The sequence below is a fragment of the Mirounga angustirostris genome, unplaced genomic scaffold (assembly GCF_029215605.1).
Source record: "Mirounga angustirostris isolate CCGP_5_RB_7025 unplaced genomic scaffold, mMirAng1.0.hap1 SCAF_3, whole genome shotgun sequence".
Lineage (NCBI taxonomy): Eukaryota > Metazoa > Chordata > Mammalia > Carnivora > Phocidae > Mirounga > Mirounga angustirostris.
In genome coordinates, this window is record NW_026991711.1 from 44,305,698 (window position 1) to 44,320,156 (window position 14,459).

The window sequence follows — 14,459 nt, forward strand, 5'->3', positions numbered from 1 at the left end:
ACCCATAAGGTAAATGGTATTGTCCTTTAAGAGTGACACCATCTTGTCCATACTGTACAATTTAGGAATCTGTGAAATCATCATGACCATGAAACTCAAGTGGGCCCTTAATGCTCCCTAGCAATCTTACTATATTCCCCTAGCCCATCCACCCTCCCAGTCTTCTAGACCACTACTTTACATAGTCCCCTTGCTCCTCAAACCTCCAACATCTTCTCCATTGTTACTATTGACCTTTCTTACTTCCTCACTGAAAAACTGAAATAATCATTACAGAACTTGCATAGATTTTCACCATATCAACCCACCTACTGATATCTGCATACTCACTTTCTCTTAGCACTGTATATTTTATCTTACTACCATCCGCATGAATGTCTAGAGGAATCTAGAGGAAATGAATTCTCCAACTCTACATTATTTCTCAGACATCTTACATGATCTTTCAACAGCTTTTGACAAGTTCAATACCCCTTCCTCCATGATGCAATTTCTGCATTCTTTTGTTCTGAACCTATCTTCCTGGTTGTACCTTGGCTGGTTCAACCTCTTTCATACAACCTCTAGTGCTACAGGGTTCATTTGTTACCCCTTTTCTCTTCACTTCAGCACTCATTTGGTGATCTCATTTGGCCTCATGATTTTCAAAAGGCATCCATATATGTCTACAACTTCCAAATGCAGATCTCTTCCAAACCTCACTTTTTCAATTATACTCTTCTGTCTCACTGCCTATGAAGCCATGTAGATGACTAACAGGCACACTTCCACATTAATATGTTCAAAACAGAATACCAAATCTTTATCCTCAAACCTATTCCACCATAGTCTTCTCCAATTCAAAGTAAGCAACTCTAACCTGCCAACTTCTTAGGGCAAAACCTTGGAATCATTCATGACACCTCTTCTCATGCTCAATATCTCAGAAATCGTGATAGCTCTACTTTTAAAATTCCAGAATCTGACCACTTGGCACCACATTATACAGCTGCCATCATCATCCTGGCTACCATTTTTCCCTCCCTGGATTACTTTGATAATTTCCTAACTCGTCTGATTCAATTTTCTTCTCTAAAATCTACTCTGAACCTAGCAGCCAGAATTAGCTTTTTAAAGTTGATGTTACTGCTGTGCTGAAACCCTCTAAAGGCTCTCATTTCTCTCTGAATAAGTTAGTGTTTTTAACATGACTTAGAGAGACCTACATAAGCTGACCTCCATTATCACTCTTGACTTTATATTCTACTTCCTGTCCCTTTGTTCTCTCTGCTTCCACTGGCTACCTTCCTATTCCTTGAACATATACTCCTGCTTTAGAACATTTGCAAAGCTTTTTCTTCTCATATAACCATATAGCTAATTCTCTTACCTCCTTCAAGTCTTGGCTCAAATCTCATCATCCTGAGACCTAATCAAATTACTGTATTTAAAACTGAAATCTGCAACTTACTTAGCATGTTTATATTAGTGTCCTTACTAGAATGTAAACTACACAAAAATTTAAAAGAATTTTCAATTTCTGACCATTCTATTTTAGTGCACCCCCAACTGGCACTCCCAACTCCCCAACCTACTCTACTTTTTTTTCTTCCTATAGCACTTAACCAGCATCTAAACTACCATATAACTTACTTTACTCAGTGCGCTAATAGTCTCTCTCCTTTACTAAAATATAAGCTTGATATGGGCAGGGATCTTTTGCCTATTTTGTTCACTGATTTAACCTAAGCATTTAAAACACACCCTAGGGGGCACTGGGGTGGCTCAGTTGGTTAGGTGTCCAACTCTTGATTTCAGCTCAGGTCATGATCTCAGGGTCATGAGATTGAGCCCTGTGTTGGGTTGGGCATGGAGCTTGCTTAAGATTCTCTCTCTCTCCCTCTCCCTTTGCCCCTCCCACTCCTCCACGCTTGCTTTCTCTCTCTCTCTCTCTCAAAAATAAAAAATAAAACCCTTCCTAGTATATAGATTTTCAAAAAATATTTGCTGATTAAGGAATAAAGGAAAAAATAAATGAAAATCATGGCGTGATCATGTGCAGTAGATTCCACCAAATCCATGTGTTTAAATAGATGATCATAAAACATCTTTTCAGAACAATTACAGTGTTATTCAGACATTTAAATATAAATCTGTGTGTGTGTGTCTACTTACCTATATAGAAAGATATATAGATATAGGGACAATCTACTATAATGCACATACGTTTAGTCCTAGATTTGCCACTGAATAACACTAAGCAAGTTCAGTTAGTTTTGAGCCATCAGTTCTCTTATATATAAATTGAGAAGTTTTAAGTTTCTTCAGAAAACTAGGATTCTTGGGGCGCCTGGGTGGCTCAGTCGTTAGCGTCTGCCTTCGGCTCAGGTCATGATCCTGGGGTCCTGGGGTTGAGCTCCACATTGGGCTCCCTGCTTGGCGGGAAGCCTGCTTCTCCCTCTCCCACTCCCCCTGCTTGTATTCCCTCTCTTGCTGTCTCTCTCTGTCAAATAAATAAATCTTAAAAAAAAAAAGAAAAGAGAACTAGGATTCTTTACTTATCAAATATTTATGTCAAATATAATGGGATCAATTATGACTTTAAAAAAATGAAGCATATTACAGTATAACTATATTCCAGTAAAGAGCTATAACCACATCAAACAAAATTCTGGGAGGAAAGTTTGTGTGAGAAAAATGTATATCAAAAGAACAACTTTCCTATAATCATTAAGGAATTGATATATACGCAATGTACTCTTTTTAAACTCCATAATTTTAATAGCTTTTTGGGAAAGAAGAAATATATTTAATGTGAACTATGCAAAATGCATTAATTTCAGAAGCATTAAAAGTGATTTTTTTAAAAATGTATCTTAGCACATAGGAAATACTAAAGAATAGCAACAGTCACATTTATTGAATGCTTTTAGTGAAGGAAAATTTGATCTGTGCCATGCAGGATTCTAAATGTTTTAAAGATTATCGATTTAATTCTCCAGCAACCATATGAAGTGGGTACCATTATTATCCCCTTTTCATAGATGAAGAAAAGTAAGGCACAAAAAATTAAGTAACCTATCCAAGGTTGTCAGCAGTATATGCTTCCGAGCTGTCTGGTTCCAGAGCTTGTGCTCTTGGATCCTACAAGCGACGGATGATAGAAAGACATTGCAGGAAGAACAGTTAAAATTCAGTAAGTCTCTTATACTTCAAATTTAAATAGGAAAGCAGTGTTAGCTAAACTTCTAATGAATAAAGGAAAGTATTTCAATCTCACTGATTAAGAAAAGTCTGTCTAAGCAACAAATTCATGAACAAAAATTTCTTATCAAAGTCTAAAATCAATTAAATAACTATAGAAAACACCTATTTCAAATAAGCGAGAAAGTTAAATAATTAAAAGAAAACCATTTGGCTGTTAGAACATGATGGATTGTGTGTGTGTATATATAAATACATATGATCCAAAGAAAAAAATGATTTTTTACTAAGTAGACTGAAGAATGAAAACTAACAAAAATATTAATCCTTGAACCACTGATTTATCCTCTGATCTTTACCTGCATTCCTCAGAAGTGGCCTTTAGCCCAACTAACATAACTAACTCTGCTATAATGCAAAGTGTTGTGTTCAGTTGTTACACTATTGAGAAGAAAAGGAAGAGGGAGAAGGGTAGTCTGTTAGCAAGAACTGTCAAGGAGAGGGCGTCTGGGTGGGCTCAGTCGGTTAAGCGTCTGCCTTAGGCTCAGGTCATGATCCTGGAGTCCTGGGAGTCCTGGGATCCAGTCCTGCATCCTGCACCGGGCTCTCTGCTCAGCAGGGAGTCAGCTTCTCCCTCTTCCTTCTCAGCTCCCCCCCACCCCCGACTCATGTCTTTCTTTCTCTCAAATAAAAAAAAAAAAAAAAAAAAAGAATTGTCAAGGAGATTAAGAAAAAGAACATACGAGCAAAATGTGTCAGCTGAAGACTCTAAGTTACTGCGGCATTTCTACTGATGAAATATACAAGAAGAATGTCTAAAGTTTGTTGAATTAGTTACCTTATATGAAAAGACAATAATGATTATGAGTAACCTAAATAGAACATACTGACAAGAAATAAGAGAAATTTATAATGATTTAGTTTCTTACTTCTTTGCTCTTTGCAACTTCCGCAATAGCAGCAGTCCTTTGCTTTTCAAATTCATCATTATCATTTGTCGGTTTGACAGGCATTGTAACTTGCAATGTCTTTCTTCGGTCAAGTTCTCTACTATCCACTTGGACATGAGATATGCACTTCTGGTAATAATAAATAAAAATAAAACACTTCAGTATTTCCAAAAGTGATTCAAGTTTTTCATAAGAAAGTTAATACCTCAAAAGAAATATTTGTGTCAGTGACAACAACTGAGAGCTCATAAAAATATAATTCTTTCCCACAGATTAAAAAAAAGGTAGAAAATTGATTAAATTAACTTTTAAATAAATGTAACTGGTAAATAAAATGTAAAGCTACATAAAAATGTGGCCATCTAAAATAGGGCACATATTTAAAACATACATTGAACCATTCTAGGTTGCATTCTAGGATAATGACTTGAAATTATTCTAAATTTCAAGCAGTCTATACTACTGTACAAGAAGAGGTAAGTTCAGTTTTTTATTAAGAGTTTGATTTTTGTATTATGCCAAAATATGCATATGAAGATTATTTTAAGTAGTATGGTTATTTTAAATATAAAGAGCTGTCTCTGAACTTATAAACCAAAAACTAAAAACATACCTGCTCTCTCAATCAGGCCACAAAAGTTTTTGATTTTTAGTTTCATAAGATAAATTAAGAAAGCTGTCACTGCCTAAAAATAAGCCCCAAGTTCTGTTCTCCCTTCCAATCCTAGCAGTCAAAATCCTATAAAATGAACCTTGTCTCAATTTAATAATAAAAAAAGGAAAACATGCTCTCAAACAAATATATTAAACAAATACAGATTTTCAGCAATGTAAGTATATCCTGTCGATACCAGAACACACCCAGCATTATCTATCTTTAACCCATGCATGAGGCTAAGATAAACTGAAAGAATTTTTCAGAATGGACTTCATAAAAAATAATATTATTGAAACTATAACTTTTATAATATTTCCTAATTTAAAAAACTAAAAAAAACACTATTCATAATCCTGAAAATAATTAGATTATAAGTCTCTCTGAGCAATTCATGAGAGAAATATTATCACCAAAATGTTAAGAGGAAAGCAAATTCTTGCAAACATGTATTTATTAGATTCAAATACAAACTATTAGACTGTTTATGCTCTGTTTCCATTCTGAAGGTTTATTACATTGGTAGAAGAGAAAATGGCAGCAACATGGATCAGACTATTGGGCATCATGCCTCCTTTCATCTTGACCATGCCTGGCTCCAAAGCATGGTAAAAGTGGCATATTTTTAAAGTATTTTCAAAATAGCCATGATGCAAGAATGACTTTAATTTTGAGTTGACTCTATAAAAAGATTTTTGGAAAGCATGCCAGTCAACTGACTGTACCCATTTATCTGCTGACCAACCAGAGGTCTTTTTCACACCAAAAAAAACAAACCAAACCAAACCAAACCAAAACAAAACAAAAAAACAACTACTGTTATGCAATAGCTCTGTTTCCCACCTGTTGTGGAACTCATATTCACTCTGCACTAGCACTCTACAAGAAAAATAAAGAGCAAGCACAAAGGCAGATTACCAACAGCTGGTGCCATCAAGAAGCAAAGAGAAAGCTGCCACAGGCATTATTCTCAGACTCAGCAGGGATAAAGTAGGGAAAGGCTGCAGGAGACTGTTGTGAATATAATTTGATGCTGAGTACAATAGGGAAGACCCAATATACCTGCCAGCCAAGGCGTTACCTCAATGTAACATTTTGCAGAGGCTGGGTTGAAAAATAGGAAGTAGAACACTTTTAGCTTTTATGAGAGAAGGATCAGGGCTGCTGTGGTTAAAAAAATAAACACCAAATAGAAATGAAATTAAGTTCTCGCCTGAGGTGGGTATTTGGATCAAGGCAGAAGAACAGAATCCAGGAGAGGACAGCTGGGACAACAGGCCCTACTGAAGTGCAGTGAGGCCTCTGTGTTCTCACCTTTATGTCTCATCCTGTTGACACTTTTATTTTCTCTCTCCCTCTTGTGTTTCTACTGACAAAGTGGGAAATTACAGCATACATTTGTCTTCTTTCTTTTGAATTTCTCTCTCTCAAAAAAAAAAAAAGTTCCCCATCCTATCTTAATTAGTTCTAAGTTGCTGCTCTTCAGGTGTGCCTCTTAATTGCTTCAATCTTTGGGTTAATAGCTCTTGAGAAAGGAATCTACACCAATAATTTAATTAAAGAAAAAACTCCACAATTATTAAATTTCTGTGTTTAATATATTTCCATATAACTCCCATGACCTCTAAATGAATAGTTCAGCACAAAACTAAACACAGTTTGAATACAAATGAAAAACAATTTTTTGCTGATTAAAATTCATCTGCCAACATGAAAGTCATTACCTGTCCAAAAGGCACAAAAGGAGGTGGTCCACCTTCAGTTCCAATATTACTTCTACTGTGTTTTGACAAGCTCTGTGAGAAAAGTGAGTCACAAAACAGAAATTACACCATTTACAATGTACCAGGAATCCACTTACTTTAGTAGATTATACAGAACAGGAAAAAAAGCCTTCTATAAATTATTTCAAACTACATAAAATGTTTTATGTAATTAGGCTAATAATTAGGCAAAGGTTCTCCCCCCACCTCCCCATACTAAACTATACATTCAAATACAATTTTCAAAGTACCTACCAACATGCTCCCATAAAAAGAAAACAGTTAAAAAAAAAAACCTCCTCAACAAGGGGTAAATTCAAGACAACAAACATTGGTAACAAGAATTTCACTTTAAAGCATATTAAAACTATAATCTGACAGACAAATATTACCTGGAAATGATCTTCAAAATAAATTTTTAGACATAAAAACTATTAGCAAACAACATACTTGTGTTATTGTGATAAAAAAAAAAAATATATATATATATATATATATATAATTTGGTCTTCTTCCCCAGTTCCTGGAACAGAGCTCCTAAAACCCTTGGAATTTCCTGAGTGATAGGGGTGAGAGGAGCATCTTCTGTTACTCATAATAAGCTTCTTTGAGGTTACCTGAGTTCATGCTAATAAGGTGACTATTGCTGGGCCCCCAGATAGTTCCAGGATCCGGGCTGGTTGCTAGAGGCACTACTAATGTGATTAGAAGGTAGGAGACTGAGTTAATCACCAATGTCCAGTGGTTTAGTCAATCATGCCTATATAATGAGCCTCCAGTGAAACCCTAAACAATGAGGTTCAGAGAGTTTCCAGGCTGGTGAACATATCCATGTGCTGGGACGGTAGAACACACCCAATTCTATAGGGTCAGAAGTTCCTACGCTAGGGACCCTTCTAGATCTTGTATTTCTTCATCTGGCTGTTCATTTGTGTCTTTTATAATATCTGTTATCATAAACCTGTAATAGCAAGTAAAGCGTTTCCCTGAATTCTGTGAGCCATATAGCAAATTATCAAACCTGAGCAGGGGGTCATGAGAATCCCCAATTTGTAACCACATTGGACGGAAGTGTGGTCAACCTGGGGACCCACTATTTGCAATTGGCATCTGAATTGGTGGAGCAGTCTTGTGAGATTGAGTCCTTAAGCTGTGGGGTCTGTACTAACTCTGGGTAGTGTCAGAATTGAATTAAATTTTAGGACATGCACGTGGTGTCTATACAGAAGTGGAGAATTGCTTGGTGTGGAAAATACACACATTTGGTGTCAAAGTGTTGTGACTAGCAACAGTTCATAGGAATACTTAACAATAAAAGTGATTTCTAATTATTTAAAGAGATCATATTTTTCTAGTTTATGATATGGAGGTTACTTTTAATTATAGTAAAATTCCCTTAATAAAGTCTTGTCTTACAAATCAATTTATACTTTGAAGAAGTAATCAGCCCATTGTTCTTTAATAAAAATAAGCTTCCAAACCCTACTGATTTTAGTTTCCTTTTTTCCCCTCTCATATTTAAGACTAGAAAGATAACAACATATTATAAAAATGGGAAAAAAAAGATCCTCCTAGCAAAACAATTTCTCACATCATAATGTCCTTCAAAAACATCATAAGGAATCTTCTGAAGGACTCCTTTCAGTCATCTATTCCTACTTGTTTTGTTTTTGAGGTATTAACATGTCTGTTAAGCACTAGTTGTCATTTAATACATCTTTTCAACTTTAAAATTTTTTGTGCATATTTAATAATTATCATTAGAAAATGTTATGTTTAAAATATGCTGTTAAACAGTGGGTGGAAAGAAGTTTTAAAAACCATCATGTGCACTTTTCAAACATATTCTAGAGTTCCTGAATTATGTAGAGAATACTATGCATTTTAGGTAATTTATATAAAGAATGCTAAGACTAGGGGTGCCTGGGAGGCTCAGTTGGTTAAGCATCCGACTCTTGATTTCAGCAGGTCATGATCTCAGGGTCATGAGATGGAGCGCCGCGTAGAGCGCCAAGTAGAGCTCCACACTCAGTGGGGAGTCCGCTTGATTTTTTCTCCCTCTGCCCCTCCCCCCCTTTCAAGCCCTCGCTCTCTCTTGAATAAATAAATAAAATCTTTTAAAAAAGAATGTTAAGACTAAAGGCAGTAGTACCATTCAGTTGATTAAGCAAAGAGTAATTTAAACCATATAGGAATGTCGTATTTCCTTACAAGCTATACTTAAGATTTTAACCTATTTAAAAAAACAGCAAATGGGGCGCCTGGGTGGCTCAGTTGGTTAAGCGACTGCCTTCGACTCAGGTCATGATCCTGGAGTCCCGGGACCGAGTCCCGCATCGGGCTCCCTGCTCGGCAGGGAGTCTGCTTCTCCCTCTGACCCTCCTCCCTCTCATGCTCTCTGTCTCTCATTCTCCCTGTCTCAAATAAAAAAAAAAAAAAAAAAAATTAAAAAAACAGCAAAAGGATACAATTATCGAGGGGTCCTTTTCTCAGCTTCAGTTTAGATATAAGAATAGGATTATTTAAACACCAATCATTTCAATTTATACTATAACTTCCTCAAAAAGCTCACATAAGCTGCTAATAATACCATCTCTCAATACATATCATATAATTTAAAACAGAGGATTTAACTTCTCATCCTGATGGATATACAAAAGTCAGACTTCATCTCCCTCTATGAACAAGTAGGAATCTGGACAACATGTAAGAAACAACTGTTTTAAGACACAGGACAATAAGTAGTGTCGGACTATAATCCATGAAAGAAAGAGAAAAAACAAAACAAAACAAAACAGATGAGCTCTGCATTTCTGCTCAGTAACATGATGCAGACAGAGTGCAGAGAGCCAAGTTGAGAAAATGAATTTCACAGTTCAGGCAGGCTGAAGCAACTAGAAGTTATAGGGCAGAGTTTTGTAAAAGAGGGACCTGTAGAGAAAAGAGGCTCCAGAAACCAACATTTGAATTCCCTGAAGTCATTGCTGAGAACCAGAATGAGCAAAAACAACAGCAAGTTTTAAGCTTCCATTTATAATAGCATCAGAAAGAATAAAATACTTGGGGATAAACTTAAGTAAAGAAACCTATACACTGAAAACTACAAAAAATGCTAAAAGAAATTAAAGATGATACCAATAAATGTAAAGATAACTTGTGGTCATGGATTGAAAGAATTAATATTGTTAAGATGTCAATACTACTCAAAGTGGTCTAGAGATTCAATGCAATTCCCATCAAAATCCCAAGAAGTTTTTTTTTGCAGATATAGAAAAATTCATCCTACAATTCATATGAAATCTCAAGGGACCCTGAATAGCCATAACTATCCTAAAAGGCCTCACACTTCTCAATATACAAATTACTATAATCAAAATAGCGTGGTACTGGCATAAAGATAGACATATGGAACAAAAGAATAAAGAACCCAGAAATAAACCCTTGCTTGCATATATGGTCAAATGATTTCTGATGAGAGTGGACAAGACCATTCATTGGGGAAAGGAGAGAAATAGTGCTGAGAAAATGGGTATCCACATGCAAAACAATGAAATTGGACCCTTAACTTGTATCATATACAAACATTAATTTAAGTTGGATCAAATACCTAAATTCAAATCCATAAAACTCTTAAAAGAAAACACAGAAGCAAAGTTTCATGACACTGGATTTAGCAATGATTTCTTAGATACAACACCAAAAGCACAGGCAACAAAAGAAAAAATCATGAAATTAAACTTCACCAAAATTAAAAACTTCTGTCCACCAAAGGATACTACTGACAGAGTCAAAAGGCAACCCATAGAATATGAAAAAAATATTTGTAAGTTATACAGCTGATAAAGAATTGATATCCAGAAAATACCAAGAACTCATATGACAAAAAACTATAAACAAACCAGCTAAAAAATGGATAAAGGACTTAAACACTTCTCCAAAGAAGATATACAAATGGCCTATGAAAGGCTACTAAATATCACTAAGCATTAGGGAAATGCAAATCAAAATCACAATGAGATTCCACTTCACACTGATTAAGATGATTATTATAAAAAATAAAATAAAATAAAAAGGATTGGCAAGGATGTGGAGAAATTAGATCTCTTGTGCACTGCTGGTGGGAATATAAAATGGTGCAATCACTGTTGAAAACAATATGGCAGTTATTCAAAAGATTAAACATAGAATTACTATATGACCCAGCAATCCTACTTCTGGTTATATGCCCAAAAGAAATGAAAGCAGAAACCTGAACAGATATTTGCACAATCATGTCCATAGCAGCATTGTTCATAATTAGCCAAAAAGTAGAAACAACCCTAATGTCCATCAATAGATGAATGAGGAAAATGCTGTGTGTCAATGTGTATATACACATAGATACACACACACACACAATGGCATACCATTCAGCCTTAAAAAGTCAGGCAATTCTGACACATTCTACAATGGGGATGAACCTTGAAAACATTAAGCTAAGTGAAATAAGCCAGACACTAAAGGACAAATACCATATGATGCCAGTTATATGAAGTACCTAGAGTAGTTGAATTCATAAAGACAAAGTAGAATGATGACTACCAGAGACTACGGGTGGCTGTAGGGGGTTGCAAAGTTATTTCATGGGTACAGAGTTAAAGTTTTGGAAGACAAAAATTCTAGAGATGGATGGCTGTGATGGTTGGATTAACAATATAAATGTATTTAATGCCACTGAATTTTACACTTAAAATGGTTAAAATGTCAAATTTTATGTTATGTATACATTACCATACATACATACCAAAGAAAAAAAACAAACTCAGATCTGCCATGGGAACAGGGTGAGGGACACGAAAATGTTACAGAAACTATATCACTTTATAAATTACATCTGGTTCAGAACTCTCTAGAACTTGTCTTTGTCCAACATACAAAACATTTTGAGGTTTGAGTTCTTCGTTTCGTCACCTATCACCAATTTGTTATAGCTATAACACCTGCACATGGTTTAAATACTGCCCAATGTCCCCTATTTATTTTACACAACAGTTAGGGTCCTCTTTCAAAATTAACTCTATGGTTTATGGTTTCTATGTGTACACCTGATTTCTATGTGTACCACCTGCTAGATGCTTGTTAAGTAATTGAAAATTCTCCATGGTTTCTACATTATTGTGGTTACCAAATCAAAACGGGAATAACTACAAAACCAAAGAGAACTATAACCATATTAAGATGTTTTTAAATGCTTTTTTTTTTTTTTTTTTTTTTTTTTTTTTACACAGCGAAAGAGGGAACACAAACGGGGAGTGGGAGAGGGAGAAGCAGACTCCCTGCCGAGCAGGGAGCCCGATGCGGGACTCGATCCCGGGACTCCAAGATCATGACCTGAGCCGAAGGCAGTCGCTTAACCAACTGAGCCACCCAGGCGCCCCTTAAATGCTTTTTAATGTAAATTTTTATTGCCTCCTAACAAGAAAAATAATACAGCTTTCAGGAAACAAAATGCAAACATAATATAATAAAACATTACAAAGACAACTATCAAACTACTAATAATCAGTGTGTGTGTGTGTGTGTGTGTGTGTGTGTTTTAGGGGTAAGGAAGTTTCTAGGAACATTTAAACTGACTTTACAGTTAGTGAAGTAGTTCTGGCTGGGGTTGGGTAAGTAATATAAGGTACTGGTCTGACTTGAGAACATCTTACCACATTTTTTAAAAATCTCTAATAATAAACAGTTTATTAACTTGTGAAAAGAACTATATGAAATGGGTGGGATTTCTCTAAGAGATTCAAAGTTCATAAATTTGGCTGTTTCTGTAAAACTATCAAGCCACTTCTGAATTACTTGCTTTTGTAACATTTTAACTAAACAGTGCAGTTATGGAACATTATCTTATACTGCATAGCACTGCAGACCTAAGTGTAGCACATTAGTATAATAAGTAATGAATACTAAGGAATAAAAAATGTGCCTAAATTTCTTTATCTATTTACCGCCCAAACAGAGGCACTTTCAAACTAAGAAAATAGAAAAGAATAATGTATCATAAAATAGCAAAAGCTTCTATTGCTAGGCCCCTTGGCTCATTCTAGGTAACAGGCAAAATTTGAGGGTAGCACAAGAACATCAATTTTAGCAAAGAGTAATTAGTTTTATGTGTTTTGTAACTCACTCATTCCACAATCATTTGTTATAATGTTTTTTGTATGTAAAGATCAGGGCTCTGCTTCAGAGATACCTGAAGTCTCAGATCTATCACCTATTAGCTCTGTAATCATAAAATAAGTTATTTAACAGTTCCTTAGGTCCATTTTCTATGGACATAATACTCCCTCATAAGACTGTTAGGAGGATTACATGGTATACTGATGTAAGAGGCCCAGCACAATACTACAGACTGTTCAACAAATATTCATGAAATTGAACAAAAGCACAAACAATTCTGACCCCAAAAAGTTTGCAATCTATTAAAGGAGATAATTAAACATAATTTTAGTGTTGGTAAAAAGTAATATGCTTCTTGATACAAATAAAATGTTCCAAGAATTCCATAAGGAAGAACTACTTCAGTTGGTAAAGAAGCAAGCATTTGACCAGGGTCTAAAAGCATGGGGACAACTTGGCCGTGCAGGGGAAAGAGAACAAGATAAATGATAGAAATGTGGGAAAAGCCTCTTTTCCCCAAAAGTATGACTGAGGGAAGCACAGAGAATCAAAGAAAGAGTAAGTAGTTCCATTTGGCCAGAACAAAATCCATGTAAAATAATTTAGAAAGTTAAAAAGGAAAACTGGAACCAGAACTAGATTGTAAACAGCCTTGAATGCCAAATTAAGGCATTTGAAATAAAAGCAGGGGTGATGTGTTCTGAGTGATGCTGAAGGAAGATAATCTTGAAGAAATAAATAAAATAAATTAGAAGATGAAGAAAGTATATATGGAGAGACCAGTGAAAAGGCTACTGCAATAGTCCAGGCGAGAGATGCAAAACACTTAAACTAAAATAATCAAGTTGTGAATATTTTAAAAAATTTAAAAAATGAGCAAAAAAAAAAGACAAACTATAGCAACAGCAATAGACCTGGAGAGCAAGAGACCAATTTAAGATCTGACTGCAGTGGATCAACAGAATTGGTTGCTGGAAGCAAACTAGAGACAAAATCACTAGATAACCTAGGTGACTAGGAGGATGAAGATATTGCTAATATAAATGAGGAAAACAACTGAAGTGCCTAGGAAGACAAGGCAATAAGAATCTCTCCATTAACGTGAAATTCTATATATACAACTTGCTTTCAGTTATATGTATGTGTGGTTGTACATGAGACAAATAGACATAGATTATATTCATATATATTCACAAACACTGGTTTTTTGCAGAATTATACACAGATATATTATACGTAGTTTATTAATGGTATCTTGGGAGTTTTGAAAACTTGTCAGTAAAGAATTACTTTTTAAAATATGTAATAAAATGTGGTAAATACTGAAAAATGACATCTGCTCAAGACAAAGAATATACTTAAACAAAGGTAGTTAGTTTTCTGTAAAGATCACTGTGTTCCATTTGATTTAATCTGACACAAAATAGTAGTTTTACTGTTCATTATGGGAAGATCTCCTTAAAATACAGAATGCCATAAAAAAAAGTGCAGTTTTTTTAAAAGTTCAACCATTTTTCTTAGTTTACACTTACTCTTTGTAACTCCCATTTCTCAATAAGGTGTTCTACTTCACCACCAAGAACTGTGGTGTTAGAGTCATTCAAGAGCAGGAATCCATTTTTTATATCCACAATGCCTGAGAGCTTCACTTTAGTTCCAGGTGGTGTGTTCAGGCTAAAGCAAACCAAAGCAAAAAAAAAAAAAGAGAGAGAGAGAGAGAGTTAAAACACACTGAAACTCCTTCCCCGAACTCGA

At 35.2% G+C, this 14,459-nt stretch overlaps 1 protein-coding gene across 9 annotated transcripts in view; it reads right to left on the minus strand.

The window, feature by feature from the left end:
• TDRD3 (tudor domain containing 3) overlaps nt 1–14,459 on the minus strand; it is a 157,897-nt gene that overhangs the window by 65,797 nt on the left and 77,641 nt on the right. For all 9 annotated transcript variants that reach the window (XR_010409977.1, XM_064586017.1, XM_045869550.3 and 6 more), the window contains 3 exons: nt 14,237–14,378; nt 6,513–6,584; nt 4,113–4,262 (listed from right to left, as the gene is read on the minus strand). Coding sequence is in view for 8 of the 9 variants with exons in the window: in XM_064586017.1 (XP_064442087.1) it covers nt 4,113–4,262; nt 6,513–6,584; nt 14,237–14,378 (364 nt within the window). In the remaining variant the exon portion in view is untranslated. The remainder of the gene's footprint in view (nt 1–4,112; nt 4,263–6,512; nt 6,585–14,236; nt 14,379–14,459) is intronic.